This window comes from Coturnix japonica, chromosome 2, assembly GCF_054131305.1.
Source record: "Coturnix japonica strain WE chromosome 2, WE-NBRP24, whole genome shotgun sequence".
Taxonomy (NCBI): domain Eukaryota; kingdom Metazoa; phylum Chordata; class Aves; order Galliformes; family Phasianidae; genus Coturnix; species Coturnix japonica.
In genome coordinates this window covers 54,816,768-54,838,740 of record NC_140664.1, presented here as the reverse complement: position 1 = coordinate 54,838,740, position 21,973 = coordinate 54,816,768, and the positions used below count along the sequence as shown (strand labels likewise).

The window sequence follows — 21,973 nt, the reverse complement described above, 5'->3', positions numbered from 1 at the left end:
GCAAGAGAGGATTTGTTGTTTTTAAATGCAGTAGTATCTGTTCTTGAACAAGGTAATGTTTGTTGTGGTGTGAAAGGACACATTTGGCTTTAGAACTGTTAGTGTAATGGCAAAAACTTGTGTATAGAGCAATGAACTTGAAGGGTTTTTGTTTTAATCCAGGTTGGATTGGTTGTAATACCCGATAGCACAGCTGGATCTGTTCTGTGTGCCATAAATAAGCTCTTGGATCAAGCTTGCATCTTGAGTGAAAATCTGCACAAGTTCTTAGCCTCCTGTTGTTACAGCCTCCTGTACTTCCTGCTCACTCTGGACAAAGAGGATGCAGAACACGTACAGAAAAGGTAATGCTGCCTTTCACGCTATACAACTTCTCTGCCTTTGTAAGCACAGATATTTAGAGGTGTAAAACAAAGGGCCAACCCCTTTGACTGCAGTTTATTTAAGAAAAACATCTGCAGTGGTAGCTGTAATTATTTAAAACAACAACTAAAGGTTTCAGTTCAAAGCTTTTCCTTTCTGCAGCTGTAAGATGTTGGAAATGCAGATACTCGCACCTTAATGTGTGGCCTTGCCCTCTGGGTTCATGAGATATGTTTCAGCTTTAACAACATTTTCTGGCAATCAAAGAGCCGCAGCCACCAGGGATCGGTTTGGTTTATTTACCTGTAAAGCAGAAATGTCTTTCAGCAGTTGAAACTTCTGAGTTTTGGTTTTTATTCTTACAACTGTTCCACGTGCGAGAAGGTTGATCAGAGCTGACTTATGAAGACTCCCGCTTCACTTGCTGTATTAACGGATGTGTTACAAAGCACTGATCGTGCTTTTCCGTATTCATTTGGAGCCTTAAAGATTCAGGAGGTTCAGATGTATTTCAGATACAACTGAAAGAAGAACCCTTCTTCCCCGCTGCCTCAAGCAGAAGTCACACCGTGTGAAGGCTTCAGCAACATTTGAAGCTCTAGGGCAGGACCTTAAATTTTTTCCATCGTCTTAGAATGTTTTCAAGTGTAGCATTTGCCACTATGAATTTTCTGCTTCAGCGCTAATTGCCAGTGTAGTGGTGCCAACTGGCATCAGCACAGGGGTGCGTTTCCTGGTGCAAACACAAGACGTCGGCCACAGAAACGTGTCTGAAATGAGCCGCTCTGATCAATTTTCATTCTCTTTCCTTCTCAGGGATATGCTGTGGGGATCGTGCATTTCTGCATTAGCACTCCTGCCGCGGCTGCTGAGACTGATGCTGCAAAGTCTCCAAGTGAGCAGGATCTGCCGGGAGGAGCTGCCTGTTGTTGCTCAGCTGCTTCGCTTACTGATGCAACACGGTCAGCTCAGGAGCCATATGATGACCAATGAATTCCTGGTGCAGCAGATTATCAAGGACATCATGGTAGGAAACCTGTTGTTGTCTGCCAGAGACCACAAGAATATACTTTGTGTTTATGTTGAACAATGACCGCAAACCCTTCACTGGGTGAAATGCAAGTTGTGATTTGCACAGATGAGACTGACACAGAGCCAAATGCTGCCCAGGACCCCTGGGCTGAATTTTGAAGCTAAGTTTTGAAACAAAGTGTGCAGGAAGGGGATGAGCGGCATCCCAAACTTAACCTCATGGGTGGTGGAGAACAAGATATAAGTTTATCAAGCAAATTCTCCAACAGAAAAGATGACGTTGGCTTTCTATGGTGTTGGAAAGGCTTTGGCCTGCTTTTGTAATGTGTGGCTGTGGACAGGTTGTGGTTTTGGTTCTGTTTTTAACTACTGTGAAATGCTGAGGAGGAGGAGTTAGTGCCCATGGGCTGTGGGGGAGGGTACTGCAGTAGAACTGCACATATTTGCATTGTAATTGACTATCAATGGCAGAATTGTGATGTGAGCAAGCTGCTGTAATTAAGAGTAAGAAGCTGCATCTGACAGAATTCACATACTCCATAATGTAACACAATCTTAACGTACCAAATAATAACACTTTATTATTTCAGCACTAACAGACGTACCATGTTTAAACATGCAGGTTAAATGACAAGTGTCACCGCATGCCAGTGGATGAGGCCTTTGGGTGTCTTTAGCAGAGCACCTGCTTAACCGTAAAGAACAAAGCAAAGCTTCACAAATGCTGTTGCTGAATTTCCCTCCCCACCCCCCCTTATTTTCTAGACCCTGAAGAGCGGTGAAGTCCAAGAGCAGTGGCTGACGGACCTCCATTACTGCTTCAACATCTACCTGGCCTCTCACCCCCAGGGACCCAGCCCTATGAACGCGGTATACTAAAGAGGTGGAACTGCATTTATTGTAAAGCATTTACTTCTATTTAGTTTTGAATGGGAGATGTTGGAACAAAGCTTGTCCATTTTTTTTGTAAGTGAAACAGAATAAAAATTTTACAAAGAGCTGCATCCCTCCCGTAGCTTTTCTTTTCAAGTTGGGTTTCCTAGAAGGATCGTAGGGAAGGGTCAGATAAGGGACCTCTGTGAGGCTGAGGTGCTCATAGGGAAGCAGAGACTCCTCTGGGCTCCATCCAATTAAAGAACTGGAATTATGTAATGCCAATTAGAAAAATACTGCATGTCCACTGCTTTAAAAATAGTTGCTCTAATTTCAGAAATTTAATGTTGTACAAAGTAAAATACTGCACAGCGGCAGCTCCAACTGCTCTAAGGTAAGTTTCTTACTAGCACAGGCCCTGCCCTATATTGCTTTCTGTAGAAACTCATTCTGTGCGGGTACAAAAATACAGTTCTTAATGAATAAATAACAGGGGATTATTTCCAAGAGTAGCAAACAAACACCGTTAACGCTTTCCATATATAAGGAATTTCTGTGCGGAGTGATTTCTTTGTCAGCACTTGTCCTTACCCTTCCAAATCTTCAGAATAGGTTGAGAGATGAGCTATTTAGTACAGAAATGGAGCACAGAGGTTACATCTCCTCTCCTGTTTGGATTTTGAGATACATTTAGTAAATTCTGAGGTGAAACCGAACAGCAGTTACCGTTACAGCCACAGCGCAGTTTCACTCTCCTTTGCAATTGCATTTAATGAACACGTAGTCAGAATTCCTGCTTCCAACAATGTAAATGTTTGTGAGCCACTGCAACTGTGCTGCAGTGCTGGGCTTAGCACTTCACTGCTTCCAAATGCAGCTCAGATTTCATTGCATCAGTAAATAAGTTAAAATTTAGAGACAAATTTGTACACAAAACAAACGAGTCCGGCTCCTTAGCGACCTGCATGGCGTGTAATACAAAACTGAAAAGCTGTTCAAGTTTAAAATGTTGTAGATGGCTTCTGTGTGATGGAAAGTTACATCTGTACCAGAGCGCTCCTTAAATCATGAGCATCCACTTAGTGCTCAGGCCTTGTACTTGTGGATTTTGCAGCAGTGCTCGGTCTCATGTTATATGAAAACTGCTTTGATTTTCCCATGTTCTCCAGCAAATTAACATACTGCAGGTTGTTCACTGTAAAAGAACAGAACAGTTTCAGTGAGTAACTTCAAATGACAAAAGATTAATCCATGCTGCTTCTGCATTTCACAAACAAAGAACCTGGCAGCAACGTACCGCTTTGTTCCTGACATCTCATTGGTACCTGTAAGTAGTTCTGTTGCCCTGGCACTCCGTACAACTTAAACGTGGCTGCGTATTCAGCACAACCCATAATAATGGAGCTTAACATTTACCCTCATGTGTGATCACGCACTTCCAGGCTGATGGCTCAGACATTTACTAAGGCTCTTGGCTGAGTTGGCTGAAGAGCACAGCAAGGGATTGTGTTTACCTGGACCTGAGCAAGGCCTTTGACATGGTCCCCCATCACATCCTCATCTCCAAATTGGAGGGAGGTGGATTTGATGGGTGGACAACTAGATGGATAAGCAATTGGTTGAAAGGCCGCAGACAGAGGGTGGTGGTCAATGGCTCTATGTCCAGGTGGAGGCCGGTAACGAGCGGCGTCCCTCAAGGGTCTGTCTTGGGACCGGTGCTCTTTAACATCTTTATTAATGACATCGATGAGGGAATGGAGTGCACCCTCAGCAAGTTTGCTGATGACACCAAGCTGAGTGGTGCAGTCGATACGGTGGAGGGAACAGATGCCATTCAGAGGGACCTTGACAGGCTGGAAAGCTGGGCTCGGGTGAACCTAATGAGGTTCAACACGGCAAAGTGCAAGGTTTTGCACTTGGGTCGGAAGAACCCCAGGCACCTGTACAGGCTGGGAGGAGTTGTCCTTGAGAGCAGCTCGGCTGAAAAAGACCTAGGGGTCCTGATAGATGAGAAACTTAACATGAGCCAGCAGTGCGCTCTGGCAGCCCGGAAAGCAAACGGGATCCTGGGCTCCATCAGGAGAGGGGTGGTCAGCAGGGATAGGGAGGTGATCATCCCTCTCTACTCTGCTCTTGTGAGGCCCCATCTGGAGTACTGTGTCCAGGTGTGGAGTCCTCAGTACAAAAAAGATATGGAGATTTTGGAAAGGGTCCAGAGGAGGGCCACAAAGATGATCAGGGGGCTGGAGCACCTCCCCTATGAGGACAGGCTGAGGGAGTTGGGTTTGTTCAGCCTGGAGAAGAGAAGGTTGCGAGGTGACCTCATTGCAGCCTTTCAATACCTGAAGGGAACTTACTCCCAGGAGGGGAGTAAACTCTTCGAAAGGGCTGATAATAGCAGGACTAGGGGAAATGGTTTTAAGTTGAGGGAGGGAAGATTTAGGTTGGATGTTAGGGGAAAGTTCTTTACTAGAAGGGTGGTTAGGCCCTGGAACAGGCTGCCCAGTGAGGTTGTGGATGCCCCGTCCTTGGAGGTGTTCAAGACCAGGTTGGACGGGGCCCTGGGCAACCTGATCTAGTAAATGTGTATGTTTGGTGGCCCTGCTAGGCAGGGGGGTTGGAACTACATGATCCTTGAGGTCCCTTCCAACCCGGGTAATTCTGTGATTCTGTGTGATTCTGTGTTTCTTCCTGTTCTCTCTGTCATCCTTTCCTGGCTCCCCTGCCCCTTCCCTTACTTTCTGTATTTCCTTTTGCTACCTCCAATGTGTGTGTCCTCGCTCTTCAGCACAGAGGCTGCTTTTGCTAAGTTCAATGAGGTTTGGTGTCAGCCTCCTTTTGGGGATTTGTCTCACCATGCTTTTTCCACCAGCCAGACGAAAGTGAAAACTAGGGCTGATAGTCAGTTTTCACCTTCCCAGCTGCACCTTCAACAAGATAAGAATGAAACTGAGCAGTCCATGCTGACCTACTCCAGGCACCTACGTCAGCAGCAGAGTATCTGGCATTAGCCACTGACAGCTCTGAACTTTTCCAACGAACGTAATGTTGTCATGCATGAAGGCAGGCAGATGAAAAACATGTTATTGTCTTTAAGGAAGGGCTAAAGTTCCCCCAGCTCCTATTAGGTGAATCAAAGTAGGTAGTGTTCTGAAGGAACTGGGCAAAGTTCCTATCGCTGTCCTATTCGTCACCACGTTATGAAAGCAAAGGACGGGCAGACCTCACAAGAGAGCCTTTTCATTTCAGAAGACAGGGAGAGCCGTTGTCCTGGAAGGTTGAATGAAGAGCTGCTTTATTTGCTAAAACTCTTTTAAAATGTAGATGGGTGTCTGTATGAAGAGGTGGCAATCAAACACCTGTCTGCTCAAGCCTCTTAATTAAAACAGTTATTTCAAGTACTGGAAGAAAGAAGTCTCGGTCTTTCACCAAGGCAAAAATTGACCTACAATTCTAATGAATTCAAGGCTAGGGCTGCTGCTGGATTTCCTTCTGACTTCAGAATTTTGTAATATATTTTACTTTCCCATGCGCCTTATCAGAACTACCGTCTCTTTGGAGGATTTCTTTTTTTCTCTCTCAGCTTGTGGCCTGGCTCTGAACTACGTGGGATGCAGCCAAGACTTAAGACCGAGGCACTGACTGGTGACGTGATGGAGGACTAGCATTACCCCAGTGCCCATTGAAATATTCTCAAAACAAGTTATTTACTGAAGTATTAGGAGAACTGTGTATTCTAACCTCACGTTTAAGTTATTTGTCAAACTACTGCTCTGTGCTTAAAGCTTCTGGTCTTCACCGACCTTGATACACTCCTACATGCTGTTTCTGGACACTGTTCTGTAGGATGCGTTGTAGCACCATCTCCTCCTTTCTCCCCTCTGACAGTCCCCATCACACCAACTCTCAACATCTTGTCTGAAAACTCCCTGGCACCAGTTCTGTGCACAAAATGTCACTCACAAACAGAATGGAGGATTTCCCAAAGAAAACCTGGTAATAACTACACTGCCTCTCTTCTAAGCAGTGGATTAATGCAGGCTTGCTTTAGAACCCCTAAAACTTACTGGACATAATGGTCTCTGAACTGACCGGGGCTCTGCACACAGGCTGGGAACACCATCACTCTACCTTAGAAGAAAAGGCAGAGATCGGATTACTTTGGATTTTCAAATTTTATCCATGCACTATGGAAGCCTGGGCTGGTGGTTGGTGACCCTGCACACAGCAGGGAGGATGAAACTACATGATCACTGTGGTCCTTTCCAACCCAGGCCATTCTATGGTTGTATGACTAAAGCATGTGTTTCTAACAAACAGGTCTGTAAATACTTGATACATGTAGAAATCCACTGCTTTTACTTCTGTAGGTCTATTAAATATTTGTTCTAATAGACAAATCACAGTGTGAGCATCTTTCCAAGTAATAGTCCAATCAAAATAAGCTTTCATATAAGTGATTCAGTGTCAGGATCAAAGCACATTGCTCAGTCAGTCCAAAAGTAGCAGAAGAACATACAGCGGGTTGGTAGTAATTACATATTTTGATTAGTTGTTTGGGTTTTTTTTCCTCCTTTTCTAAGAGGAACCCAATCACACACACACATACATAAAATATTGAAGTCATTTGCTCTATTCCCAGTTTTGTTATAGTGTGTCTTACCTGAGACCAGCTGCACATCAGAAAGTTTCAGCTTAGAAGGAGGTCTGGCTGGCTGGAACACTCTGCCTTCCCGAGAACGCCCTTCAATAAAGAACACAAACTACTCGGTGTTTGTTCATATAGAGATACGGCTGTGGACAGCTGTACATTATTTCAAGAAGCTACAGCATTATTTCATCCTCAAATACTCTTATTTATGATGAGAAAACTTGTAAGATGTTTTGCAACACAGAAAATTGTTAACACCTTTAACAGAACTTTAAGTGAACTCTGACAACGTCTTGCAGTTGCTCTGTAAAAGAAGGAACTTTAAGTGCTTGCCAAAAAAGATCTTTAATGCAATAAAGCTATCTAAACCACAGAGCCACAATAAGCACGAGTTGCCACCTGTTAAGGTACACAGAGCATTGGTGATCACAGCATAAAGGAACAATGCCTTTCCTCTATTGCTTCCTCAGGATGCGTTCTAGGCAGAGTAGTGCAAAGCAGTGCAGTGCTACAAGAGATTACCTTGATCTCCCAATGAAGATGGGCTGTCTTCAAGCACAGAAGTTACTGATATCAAACAAGATCATATTCTTCATATAGGAATATTTAAAATACATATATATATATACACATGTATGTATGTATGTATAATAAAGGTTGAAAGCCATGTTGAAAGCGTTCGGCTGTGTTCAACACAGACAGCCACTGCGCACCGATGCAGCCGCCCGTCCCCAGTTTAACAGCTCTATTCTCTTCCACATTTATACATTTGAGCAACTGTGGCAAGGGAGTGATTTGGTGGCTGAAGAACTGTGCTGGAATAATGATATGGTGATTCAAACAGCTTCAGAGGAAACGGTTTTAAATCACCAACACATTTTTTTTCCCACCCAAAATGGTTATAGAATTATCCAGCACACTTGAGATTTCAGACTAAATGTTACGATCAGTTTTAATCTCTAACAACTGAGTAGAAAATGCATCCAAGAATTCAAAGCATAACACTGTTATAAAATTAATATAGTGGTTCTTGGAAACAGAGTTTAGTGAAAACAAAATTACCGTAGATCTGCTTGAGGATGGACTGCTTGCTGCTTTTTATGGCTGAGCTGGTTTTGTTTACAGATTTGAGGTTTTTATTTGAAGGAACTGATTTCTGAGGGCTATGGTTCAGCTGTTTCTTCCAAGCAACTTGAATGAGGAAGGCAGCTGTCTCTTGTCTCCATTTGTCTTCATCTTCTTTGCGCTGCCGCTTAGCACTAAGGAGCTGAGACAACTCCTGTCTGAGATGGTAACTGGAGAGCACAAAAGAGAAGAGCACTTGTTTTAGGTGACCTGTTTTAACTTCAGTGCTTTCCATGCATCAGTTCACATGGAGGATTACACGAGTAGCTGGGAAAACAGAACTCCCACTGACGTGCTAAGTCACTTGGATGAGATGTTTGCTCAGAAGTAAAAGTAGGAACTGGATTCAATTCTACATGCATCCATTACTTCACACAGCTAATAAAGATCCGGTATTACAGGAATCAGAACAACAGTTCTGTAACATCAGCCTATCGACTGCTTAACTATACACGGAATATCTGGAGGGTGCAGTCTTTAAATGTTAACAACAGTACAATCACAACCATCTTCTCATTTTCCCCAGACTCATAAAATAATAGCAATATTTCTGCTGCACTTTACCACTCTGTATTTGCGAACTGGTGCAGGAGAGAAGCCAAATAAAAGCTCTTGCAGGTTCAGCTGCATGTTTCCTCTAGAGAAAACTGCTGGTTTCCATGCATTCTCTGAAGGTGCTCCCCTCCCACATTGTCTTTGCTTTTCTCCCCCTCCCTTAAGCATTTCCCCATCTCCTTCCTAATCCAATTCCTTATAAAATACTCATTTTAAGTGTTTGGTAATGGATGAAAAGACAGTTGAGTGCCATCCCCACTGGCCTCAGTAAAGGGAAGGGAAAGAGAAAAGAAGTGAATCTGTTCTGCTGCTCCGCCTGCAACAAGTTCTAAACTAAAATAAGAGGCAACACAACCAGACGCAAACTGTTTTAAACACGTTATAAGCCATTGAGCTGCAGAATTCCAACAACACAGCAGCCGTGTATGGGAAATCAGTACATAAAAGTACGACAGAGCCAAGGGGGTGTGATGAGATGCTCAGTTACAGCTCCACCGGTTTTAAACCTCCAATCAGGTTGGTAAATTACCTCTCTGAAATTTGCTGCGTGAGAAAAACGTATTTAATTTTAATTTAGCGGAGCTTCAGCATTCAGACCCGCTGTTCCACAGAGCGTTGAAGTATGTAACAAATGTGGGGAGAGACCACATCATGCGGTAACATCTGCAGCGCCTACAAGAGGTAAAGCACTGCATGGCTTCAGAACAGGAGCTCTATTAAAAGACAGAAGGATTCTGTTTGGTTAGATAATGCATCTCTTTGAACTCTTCCATGGAGTAAAAGCATGAGAAAGCGAGGGCAACATGACTGTGCCTTGCTAGCATAACTTGTGCTAAGGATGGGCCTCGTGAACACTCCTGCAGGAAAAACAAGTGGGAACTGTTTTAGACGTGAGCAGAGAAGAACAGTAAGCTGGTCTGTTGGAATTCAGTAATTACTGCCAGAAGCGTTTGCTGATGCATGAAATGAAGCACTCGCAGGCCTCCACCTTTGCACCCAGCTGGGATTTGTTGTTTGTAGTTCTCTGGTAGTTTTGAGCAACAAGAAAACAACTGAGGCTCAGAAACAGAGATGTAGGCAGAGGCAGGTATCTTTTTTTTAATTAAGATCCTCCTCTAACAAACTTCTGGTTCTAGTGAAAAAAGACAGAAAGGGACCAAGTTTAATGCTCTATCAATAGATTTCTGTGGTGACTTAACAAAATAGCCAATACTTCTTCAACAAAACTACAGCACATAAACGTGGAATGCACGTGCAGAATGGTAAGTGCTATTCAGGTGCGCTGTTACAGGGTCTCAAACCTTGAAATGCTGCCGGTAAGGTACACGTGCAGCAATAATGGATTGGAAACACTCAATTCCAGCAGGAGACCAACAGTACCAGCTTATTGCCAGCTCCTGTCAATTCACTGTAGACCACAGAGGACAGCAGTGGCCCCAGTGCCCCAGATGAGAGTGAGGCAGACACGGGATCTGCAAGCCTCAGCGAGCAGGATGAGCAATTAACCTTTGGCAAGGCAAACACCTTGGAACACACTTCTGAGGACTGCATTTACAAAGTTTGTGGTCTGTGGGAATTGAAAAGCCTTCCCAAGGAAGGAAAATTAAGAATGCTTTAGTAGACCAGGGCCATTGTGTTGTAGCTCACAGCAGCTTTCAATATGTTCTCAGTAAGAAAGTTATCGCTGTAAAATTTGCAGAGCCAAAGGTATTTAATCCAAAGTAGAGAAATGCTAGATCTTGAGCACATACTACAACATCAACATATTTCTATACTAATGTGCAGTTCTTGCCGTCTACACGTGCATGCTTTTGACCAGCACAAGCCTGGACTCAAATGACAAGCAGGACTTAGTGGGACCCACAGCCACACACCTATCGAGTAATTCAAAGAACAACAGAGGGTGCCTGGAAAAATTTGGAGCTGACAGCAGGAGTACTGGGTTACTGACGGCAGGAATACGGGGTTACTGGCGAAAAAAAGGGATCGCTTTGCAGTTGAGTGTAGATATAAAGAACGTGTCATAAATAGCAAATGGAGACCAAAGATTACAGAAGGACAGAAGTGCTACTGTACAAAAAAGTCCTAATTTTCACACAAACACACACACACAAAAGGCTCAAAAATGAATTAAAAATAACATTCTCCAGAATTTCAGCCTTCCACTGGAATAGGAATGCACTTAGAAAAGTTAGCTGCACTTTTACATGCCAACAACACTGAAGAAATAAACTGGAATATGACTGTACTGTAATGAGCAACATTTAGACTGATGAGTCAAAAAGCTGGAGCAAACAAATGATTTGCTTGAGCCATTAGGTTAGAATACAGTAAAATACAATTTCAGGTGTTCCAGTAAATGACAGTAGAGGATCCAGTAATGAAAAACTCTGCTGGAAGAAAATTACATTCCTACATGTTTGCTAATGAACATAAGAGCAGTAACTCTGGGCTCAGGTGAGTGTTGATCAGCACTCTATAAAGAAATATCGATGTTTGAAACAGAAGTTTAGTAACCACCAATTCTGAGAAGTCATCACTTTGCACTTTTTAACTTGCTGATGTCAGTCTAGGCAGCTGTAACATACTTCCACTTGTTGGGTGAAAGATTATTACATTCCTGATTTATCACAGTTACTGCTATGTGCAAAGGGACCAAATAAAACACACTGCTGATGTCTACCGCAATTTACATCTATCTCATCTCTGGCTACTGAAATAGTATTCTTACCTTCTCCATGTCCTCTGTATAACTGTAGCAGCATAGTTTTTCTTCCGAAATAGCTCTTTTCTTGTTCTTTCTTTTTCTATTATTTGCATCCGAATCTCTAAAGGGATCAGTTCAATATTTGTACTTTGCCACGCAACAGAACACAGCTGGTCATCTGCATTCCTGGATCCAACTTCACCTGTTTTATCCAAGTTCAAACTGTCATCAGGAGCAGAACATGTTGCTGGATTTCTTGGCCCAGTTCCTTTAGATTCAGTCTCAGTAGACAATAACAGGGAGGTCTTTTTTGTCAATTCATTTACTACATTGTTAGCATGTTCTATAGCACGAACAGTGGCATTTCTGGTGTTGACAAATACTGCTTTGGCACTCCCTGGTCTACTTGAGCCAGCTGGTGAGCATCTCTCATCCTTCACCTCTTTATGTCTGGATTTCTGCTGATGCCTTTTGCCTTTTGGAACAGCTTCACACCGCTTTGAATTTCTTGCAATTCCACCAGCACAACTGACATTGCACATGACCACAGAAGTTCCCTCACAATGGCCTCTGTTACCAGATGAAGACTGACTTTGATCTCTTGCTTTTTCCCCAGCACCATCAGTCCCACAAGCAGAAGCATGCCTTCTGTTACCATGAGCAGAAGCACCATTTGTCTCCACAGTGTGCTCTTTGTGCTTTTCTCCATTCAGTTTTGTAGCAGCTGCAACCTGATGTTTTGCTTCAACTTTCATTACCTCTCTTGCTTTGCCGCAATGGAAATGGACATAACTCGGCTTGTTTTTGATGTGTTTTCTCAATAGTTCTTTAAACAAAGAAATGGAAACAAACATTCAGGATTATTATCATTGATATCTCTGACAGAAAAGATTTACCACAGTGACAGGTCAGTATGGCCTAAGAGGCTACTCTAACTTATATGATTGCCATATGGATATGTTGTAAGATGGGAACAAACACTACTATATGATCTGCTTTAATCTATTATTCATTTAAGCAATTACTACCTCTTTTAATCTTTTTTTTTCCCCCTCATCTTCCAGAATGTAGAAGGAAATTCCCCCTCTCTCACTACACCAATGGAAGAGACCATTTAAAAAACGTGCTGCCACAATTTGAACAACATGCCTTTTAACAACAAAACATCATCTAAGAATTCTAGATCAACTTCTGAGGTCGAAATAAACTTTCTTACATAGATGCAAACAAACAACATCAGGTACAGTGCTAGAACTTATATGTTGCTAATGAAACTGCAGTTGCAAATGAGGTAACACATACAGGAAGGTGGATTTCAGAATGAAGAGGAGAATGGATCAGAACAGAACCACCAGCTAAATGATAGCTTTCACGTTCTCTTAGTAAGTGCAAAAAATTTAGTTTCAGCTGCTGAAAATCTTTACAAGGCACCTGCCCACAGGATCTAAGTTTATATTTAATCCCATTGAAGCTTCCAGTGAAGTCCATTGAAGTTTTGATCACAATAGGATGGACTGAAACACCACATGAGAACTGGGTAAAGGACTTTACAAGTTGATCCTTAGTGAATCAACTTTAATGGCATCAAAACAAAGAACGTTTGAGTAAATACAGCGCAGCATTACATTTCAAACATAGACATTTTTGACTGGACAAGAGGGAGTTTGTAACTTGAAGGTAAATTGTTTTTGCTGTGTAAGTAGACATATTACCATGCATTTTCAGAAGAGCTTTGTGTCAAGATTCTTGTTCTCTTTGTGCTCAACATCACAGGGAAAACGGTGTAAAATGGTGAAGAAAATTGTAACTCCACCTCTGGAGAAATTTTATTCTTCTTTTATACATATATTGGAAAAAAACAAACAAAATCTCCAGGCAGTGGCCCATGTAAGTTTAAACATTTACTTATAGATCATCAACATGGAAAAATTAGCCTGGCATAGCTACTTCAGGAAATCTCCAACCTCAGGGACGCCTTTAAAGTTCAAGCTATGAGCTACTGGCATTTACTGCTGGTTTGAACTCCCCAGGTATATGGGAAAAGTAGCGTATACAGCTGAACACAAATGTGCTTTTTTCAAACCTAAGTATCACTGCGAGAATCCTATGCAGAAGATTTGGCAAGTTCTATCCTGATCTCAGAAGTCTCTCTGACCTTATACTCCATGTTTCCCATGTAACTACCTACTTCTACCTTCAGGTCATCTACTTCACTCCAGCACTATATTTGTTCCAATAAACATAGGGAGTCTGACTGATGAAATGCAGTTTCCACTTGTAAAACCAATGGAAAATTTCAGCAAAGAATGGATATTGGAGTCAGTAAAAGAAAAAGCTGTTAATTCTTCATTTATAATTTCTCCATCGTTCTCTTTTCCCCTCATTCTAACCCACCTTTAGAGCCCTTTCTTTGTCCTTTCTCATCTCCTCAGTTATCAATTTCTCCTCATTATGTTCATTATAGCTATTCATTTTTCATTGGTAACCACCATTTCTGATTACTCCTAATTTCAAGTGTTTTCCCCTGCAATCTGATTCTGATACATTGTTGTTTCATAAGCACACAGGTAAAGCTTGCTAGCATTTTTAACATCTCTGTTTATCATATTAATGATATTTAACGTTATTAAAGAATATATATAAGATAGATGTCTGCCTTTATTATAACATAGACAAGATTTCTGCTTACTAGGGCATTTCCATGTAAAAGGAAAATAAATCAAGGTAAAATTACTTAGTAGGAAAAGGTCCTTGACTTTCTTTTCCTTTGCATTACTGCATAATTCCAAGTTGCAGTAACTTTATGTCTGAAAAGGAGATCGGTGGCGCAGTGGCAGGAATGCTGCGTTGCAACACCAGGCCCGGGTGTTCGAATCCCCTGTGGCACAAGTGGTAGAAGTGCTGCTCTGCTACACAGAGGCTCGAATCCTGGGGGTTGGACTCGATGATCTCTAAGGTCCCTTCCAACCCGCATGAGACTATTACCTATTACCTATTACTATCCTGCAGTTTAGCTTAAACAAACAACTTATCCAATTTTTACTTCTCATGACAGCGAAGAAGCTTTAACATGAGTAGTTTTGCTATAACTGGCTGCAGTCAGAACTGATTGAAACATTACTGTGTGTATCTTGTGAAACTAGTACAGGAATAGTCAACAAATTATCATAAAGCGATGATTCACTTATAGTAAGAGTGTGCTGTAACAGGGCAAATGTGTTTCAATAAACACATAAATCCATATCTAACTTTATCCTATATGAACTGTTTAAATAATGAAAGAACAGTTAATGATACAGAAGAGTAAAACATGTTCTATAAAACCTCCCCAGACACAGATAGAAAAGATAATAACACCAACTAACAATGATTACAAACCTTGCCTGATGTTATGACCGCTCTGAGGCTCTGCAGACAGGCAGCTCTCCTTTGGCGATGCTTTGCTGCGACAAGCTTTAGGGGAACCTCTGCTGTTTCTCCCTAGTTGAATTTGAGAAGCACTGACAGAGAGAGGTCTCTTATTCTGTAGATCAGTTTGTTTATTAGATAACTGCAAGGTGTTGGTAGTCTTCTCTTGATCTGCTGTTTTCGGTTGTACTCGACACTTATTTTGTTCCAAGTTCTGCATTCCTTTCTGCAGGCTGGCTTCTTTTCTCTTACTTTCTTCTTCACGTTTCCTGTAATTACAGTAAATACTATAAGAATTCCAAAGACAAACTCTTGGGAACACGTGCCTACCTTTGGTACTTTAATCTCTAGAAACCTGACACAGCCACAACAAAATGCTGACTGGGACGTCTGACTGTGAGAAATAGTCACCTGTCAAATGGCAGAAGCTTAGCTTAAACCAAACTAACAACTGACATATCGCTAGAGTTAAATGAAAGCTAAGCCCTTAGTAGACAGTTTCTCATTCATTTTGCAGCACTTAAAATTGATTTTAAAACACTCCCTAGTTTGAAACTATATAACTTTGTTGTTGCTTTTTTTTTGTTAAAAAACCAAAAGACACTTTTGATATTTTAAAAAGAAAAGCAGTTTCTTTTCTGATTTTTTTTTTAAATCATAGAAAAGAAGTACTGTCTGAAAGACTTGAAAAAGCCATCCAAAGACAAGAGGCATGATGCTAATAAGGATGCTTAGTAATTAGTAATAAACCATGCTTTAATATAGATAGAAATGCAACAAACTGTGTTTATCTGAAGGTCAGAACATTTCATATAATCCTTATCATCTGTAGACGTCTGGACTTGATGATATTGGGGGTCTTTTCCAACCCTGCTGATACTATGATTGATTCTATGTTGTACTCAGCACAGACAATTACAAATCAACTCAAACTAGGTACGTTATTAACTTGCTGGTGTATGTTTATCACTGATACATAATTAAAGAACCTGTTTTACATGAATGGATTGTACATTACAAAAATGATAAATACTGAAAATATGAAAAGTGAATTAAAAAACATTTTGCAGATATTTTACCCTCACAACTACAGCATTTGGTTTCCAAAAATGAAAGTAGTCACGTATCTCTTAAATAGTGTAGATATAAAAGAGGATTTTGGACAAGGATGGGAAAGGCACATCTGTTCAATAATGTTTTGCAGCCTATTTTGAAATGCAATGGAACGTCATTACACTTTAGCTTTTATAATCTTTTTTCCTGCAAAGCAGAATAGACCCAATAACAGGCATCAAACGCTACATATCTACCTACCATTGAACTTGTTTTTATAAATTAAGCACTGGTTATAAGATGAAGTGACACTTTCCCTGTTGCAACAGACAGCTGGTAAATGTCGTATCATGTAGCTGCCTGATATTTTAACTTGCTTCCAATGCTACAACACAGTTTGCAGACTGTTGACACATTAGCTCACAGCACAGCATATGACAGGTTAGTTATGCAGCATGCCACCCTCAGTTCCTGTGAGTCGTATCAATGCCAGTGTATGTCATTTCAGTGTGATATGCCAGGGAGAAGCCTTAACTTTATCTGTCAGTACTATCTTATCAAGTACTCGCTGCAGAAGAAGCTGATTGAACTTTGTACCTGAAAAGCTGTTAATTGATCTAAAAAATACACTCCTGGCAGTCTGAGGTTCAGTATTCCCCATGGCACAGAAAAAAAAGTGGTTAGTTTCAAATAATATCGGCATTCCACAAATAAGCCATGCGAGCATGTCTGCCTTGTGTACAGTATGGATCTCAGTGCCATTAGATCTGATAAATCAGATCTTAGTATCCACACAACAGTCATCTTTGTTTTCTTCACAACAACGATGCCGCCTATTACCAGTACCCTCCATTCAGTGTGACAGAAAAACAGCATGTGAGCCAAGGCCATGATACTGAAGGAAGCCAGAGCGGCCTTCACTCTGTTAATACCAGATTAACTCAAAACAACATCTGCAACAAACCAATTATAAAGTTACTGAAATGCCACAGAATGGAAATTGAGAAGGAGTAAAAGGTTGTTTTTTTGTTGTTTTTAAGGTGTGTTAATTTTTCAGATGAAACTGATGAAATAATAAAAGGAAGGGATTTCAGACCTCCCTACTCATAGGCCACCATCCCCATCAATGTAGTGCTTAGCTCAATAGTTTATTAAGCTAAGTTATCTATTAATATTTATCTGAATAATTACAAGCCTCCCCAAGGGCTGTGCTTTATTTAATGAGAAATTCAGTCTGTTTTACAACGAGATATATTATAAAAATAAAATGTTCAAGTTTTATTATTATCTAAGTTAAGAGACTAGGTTTCATTAGCAGGTAAGGGAAGCAGACAAGTTTCCAACTTCGCAGCTCTCATTTATTCTCAGGAGGTTCCAGTAACTCATCGGGATCCAAACTTGGACTCTAAAGTTAGACAACTACAGCTACAGTGATAATATACTAAAATTGTCCACATTAATTGCAACAGAATTTTGTCCTTAGGAGTCATAAATTTATATTGCATTGCAAAAAGTGATAGAGCAGAAACTAAGGTTTTGGCATCTGCAAAAGAACAGTTTCAGCCTTAAGCATCTGTGAAGACACAGAGATGCTTTGATTTTTTTAATTCTGCTCAAATAAATTCAATCATTTTTATTCTGTTAACAACGCTTTAATTTTTCTATCTGCTCTGTGGAGGACATTTTAAGTTTACAACATGTCCATACGCCTGGAGAGCATTTATAGAGCTCTCCTTGCAGAAGAAGTTACTTTAAAAATCATAACTGCAAATATACATTGCCAGCTGTGATTTTACCACAGTTGAGGCTTTATATTGACCAAGAGGAGTTATATTTCCTATTGTATAAATAGCTGTCTCTCACTAATATGGTCTCACGTGTTTCTTTAATAAAGCATGTGTAGAGCTGTGCATTTGTCCTTACCTGACCTCCTATTGTTAACTCAGTCATTTGTCATCTGCATTAACACACTCTAAATTAGAATTCAGCATATTGACAGTCTTCCGCACTTTGGTACTATTTACAAATCTAACATTTTAATTCTTAAGTGAAAATACTGCATTGTATTAGATTCAGCATGGATTTATGTGAAGTTCTAATCAACGCATACTTCCAGTTTGAGGTTGAATCATTATGAACTACTCTGCATACATTCTTCTGGCCCTTGCAGAAATTGCATGTGTTTACTCTCCTCCCATCAATGGGAACTTTTCCCTGATCTCTGTGACCTTTCCAAGATGTCTGACAGTGGTCTTTTAAGGACATCTGTCAGTTCTCTCAGCACACTTAAATGCAGCTCATCTTGTCCCATGGACTTGTGTCACTTGAGTTCTCTCAAGCAATCCTTGATTTATTCCTCAATAATTTCTGGCAGCTCTCCTCCTTCCTGAACCATTCTCTAAGCACAGGGGTCTTGGAAGACCTTGGGGAAGACTGAGGACAAGAAGGCACTGAGCATCTCCACCTCCTCTGTGTCTGCTCTCACCAAATCACACATGACATTCAGCAACGGGCCCACATTTTTCTTGCAAAACCTCTTACTATCAGTGCAAAGGCAGAAGCTCATCTCCTTGTCTGGGCTGTTCCGTTTGATCTCAGCTCTGACTTTTGTCTTTCCTGATGCTATCTCTATGTATCCCAAGTGATGCCAAGCTCCTTCTTGTAGATTGCCCCTGGCTGCACCTCCGGCTTACTGCTTTTTTACATCTAAACTCTGTCATAGCTTCTCTGCTTAGCCATGAAAGTCTCCCACTATATCGCTGAAGCAGACCTTTTTTGTTTTGGTTCTTTTTCAATCTAGGCGTTCACCATCATTCTGGACTTGCACATAATGTCTACTTTTATCTGGAGAGCAGATTTTTAAACATGAATAGGGATATTACTTGTTTGTATGTAACAAGGCCCTGGCCAAGTTTAACTGTGGAATGCACAGATGGGTATGCAGAATGATGACAACATAATGTCCCCTCCAGTTTATTACAGATCATAAAATTGCAATTAAATAAGATTTGTTATGTGACAACTTGATTTGCTTGTACACTCCAATTATATTTTAATTCTGTTTTTATGGTATTTGGTACACAAACTTTATTTCTATTGTTTTCAAACAAATCAACAACAGCTTAGTAAGTTTCAGAAAGTACATTAGAAACTCACAAAGGGAAAGAATGATATAAAAACATTCCCAAATTTCCATCAGGCAAACCCTTCTTGTTCAATGTGCTGGACTGGGTATCACAGATACTTCTAAAAATAACTGGCATCACAAAAAGTAAAATTACTTTAACTTGGTAAAGTCAGTTGTGATAACACAGCAAGAAGCAGAGTTCTCAAAATTAAAGAAATACATAAGGTATTAAAGGCTATTTTCAAAGACAGGTTCTCCATACTTCTGACTGATATTGACTTCAGAAAATGCAATAGTAGGAGGGTTGCAAAAGTTACAACTTCAGGTTCTAAAGAGCAAGAGATTAGTTAACTAGTATTTCTAGCTTTGATTCTTAATGGGCATTAAACAACTGTAACCAAGATGGTAGCAGCACTCAAACCCAATGACAGTGAGACTGACCAGATATAGAGAGCACCAAGCTAATGAATGTGAAATACGGCACTCTGCAGCTGACTTTGCCTAAGATACACAGAGGCAAGAAGAAATCCTCTGTGTTCAATGATTACTGTCTATCAATTAATATGAACTCTCTTTATACAAATAATATGAATATCTGTAGAAATATTACATCAAAATTACTAGAAATATTTTCAGATTCACACCTTTCATTCCAGAATCAGATCTCTTAAAGAGAAACCATGTGCTAATTTGTTCTTTTTATATGGTGAATCTTAAGAATAAAGACTAACCAATCAGAATTATTTCAATGATTACGTATTTTTTCATTTTAGAATCTTGTCCTTTTACTACTCCAGTCCAATCAGAACCAACACGCCTTAAAAACAACTATCGGAATTGCATATGGTAGTTATTTATAATCTAATATGATGATTTCATGATAACAGTCTAATTCAAGTGCAGAAAATCTCACTGCAATGTACTATACTGCCAAGACAGAAGTCACAAATAAAATCTGGAAGGAATTCAGTTTTCTAGAAAAGCTCAGCCTCCCATATGAAAGTTTAGCCTTATTTAATCAGGCTTTTCCAAGTATCAAATTTATCTTCTTCATCTACTTATTAATTTATTTTCAAAACTTGTATCAAAGATTCATGAGGCCAATGATTATTTTCATTACTCTAGAGTGATATATGGTTTCCAAAACTTATCAGCTAAAGACTGATGATGTTAATATGCCAGTTTTTCAGTCTTTAGTATTTTGCCTTGTTCATGTTCACTATATAACGATTGTTATTTAATGTGGGATTATCTGGAAAACAGTTTTCATATGTAGCATCGTTGAAAAAAACTCCATCAGATGCCTGCAAGTTTTGTGAATTTTACTAAGAGAAACAATAACTGATGAACAGTAATAGATAAAATCATACACATAAAGTAGAAACTTGGCAAACGTCTATTTGTTAGAATAGATTCTGAGTCTCAGACTTACTTGGCAGCAGCATCTTTTCTCAGTTGTTCATGTTTCATTAAAAGATTCTTCCTCTCTTGAAAAGCCTTTCTAACTTTATATCCTTTATAAACAGCCTGAATTTTGAAAGCAGCAATGTCCTGTATGGCAGCTATGGAGAGAGCTCCATGTTCTAACATGAACTGAATCACTTCATGGTGTTCACCAAGCAAGGCATAATCAAGTGGAGTGTACCTAAAAAAAAAAAGACAATTAACAATGAATAAGATTCCTAGTCATGATGTGCATTTATGTTATGAGATTCGTATTGATTTCATAACAAGGCAACTTCTAGGATGAAAATTGATTAAACACTGTTTTCAGATGACTACTGTTCTTATTTTAAACATTATTTTCCCATCTTACTCATGGTGCATACCATGATCATATTTAAGGCTTATTTTAATTGCCTAACTTAGAGGAGAACAAACAATACTAAGTTTAGTAGTCCAAAGTCCGACCCACATTGTTATTATTATTAACTGTCTTAAGCAAACAAAGAAGTTATTAAGGTTCATATGTTGAAATGTTATTTAAGTAAAAAGCAAAATAAAAACATACTTTGCGTTACTTACATATCCATTTAAGTTCTGAGAATTTACTGTCAGATCTGGCTTAGCTTCTATAACAATGACTGAGGACAATGTAGCTGACCAAGGAACAGTACTAAACCTACTGTAACGGATGAGACTTTTTTTAAAGCACTCGTAAGACAGGCCTGCCTTCAAATCAACATGCGTGGTAAAAATATTAAATGTGTTTGCTTGTAAATAGTGCCAAACCTGCCTAAGTACTTTTAGATAAAAATTCTCCAAATTTCCATTGTCTGGATAGGTGCAAAAGGTGCCTGCCCCCATCAGCAACACTGAAGCACTAGGCTACGACATTTAGTGATGGAGAATTATCAGTCACAAACCACAATCAAGACCATATAATGCAAGACTTTCAAACAGTAAGTGTCAATGCACGTGATTGAGAAAATTAGGGTTCTTCTTGATGGTAACTTGCTAGGACACAATGCTGGTAAGCAAAGAAAAACAGACAGAAAGAGCACAATTGAACTTGCCACACAGCAATGATTTGATGGAAGGATTAACAGTATCTGAACTGAAGTGTCTGCGGGAATAAAGACAACGGCATAACATGAAAATCTGTATGTCAAGGCGTGTTGATAGCATTTAAATAGCTACGGATTTTTGATAACCCAAGAACGGATACTTCAGAAGGAACCTCACTTCAGAAAGTGACATTTTAAAGTATAGCTAGTTTTGAACATTTTAGTTAACACAGAAGATACTGAAGTAAACTTTATGCTGCTAAAATACATGTACCAAAACAATGTATTGTATTATGGATCACAGTCATGCAGACCCATGTTCTTAAACGCGAATTACCTGACCCCACTCAAACTACCTTAAGAAGTGAGTGTATCGACACTACTTAAGAACAACTCAATGCTTTCATTTGTTTCTCACTAAAAATGAGAATAAACAGAAAAGCAAGAGATCTGAGTAGCTGGTGTAGAGAACAAAAGAGAAATGATGGGAAAGAAAGCAATTAACTGGGGTAAGGAAGATAGTCTCCAATTTATCTCTAAAATATGAGCCTTAAATGTATTTAAATTATTAA

The 21,973-nt window shown here is 40.0% G+C and overlaps 2 protein-coding genes across 6 annotated transcripts in view; one reads left to right on the top strand and one right to left on the bottom strand.

Annotated features, from left to right (window-relative positions):
• TEX10 (testis expressed 10) overlaps nucleotides 1-2,393 on the top strand; it is a 46,524-nt gene extending 44,131 nt beyond the window's left edge. For all 3 annotated transcript variants that reach the window (XR_014943444.1, XM_015855092.3, XM_085539805.1), the window contains 3 exons: nucleotides 163-344; nucleotides 1,180-1,390; nucleotides 2,161-2,393. Coding sequence is in view for 2 of the 3 variants with exons in the window: in XM_015855092.3 (XP_015710578.2) it covers nucleotides 163-344; nucleotides 1,180-1,390; nucleotides 2,161-2,274 (507 nt within the window). In the remaining variant the exon portion in view is untranslated. The remainder of the gene's footprint in view (nucleotides 1-162; nucleotides 345-1,179; nucleotides 1,391-2,160) is intronic.
• INVS (inversin) overlaps nucleotides 1,951-21,973 on the bottom strand; it is a 78,843-nt gene continuing 58,820 nt past the window's right edge. For all 3 annotated transcript variants that reach the window (XM_085539804.1, XM_015855084.2, XM_015855087.2), the window contains 6 exons: nucleotides 20,327-20,539; nucleotides 14,685-14,983; nucleotides 11,331-12,132; nucleotides 7,982-8,214; nucleotides 6,932-7,012; nucleotides 1,951-3,463 (listed from right to left, as the gene is read on the bottom strand). In XM_085539804.1, coding sequence (XP_085395930.1) covers nucleotides 3,348-3,463; nucleotides 6,932-7,012; nucleotides 7,982-8,214; nucleotides 11,331-12,132; nucleotides 14,685-14,983; nucleotides 20,327-20,539 — 1,744 coding nt within the window. In that variant the 3' untranslated portion in view covers nucleotides 1,951-3,347. The remainder of the gene's footprint in view (nucleotides 3,464-6,931; nucleotides 7,013-7,981; nucleotides 8,215-11,330; nucleotides 12,133-14,684; nucleotides 14,984-20,326; nucleotides 20,540-21,973) is intronic.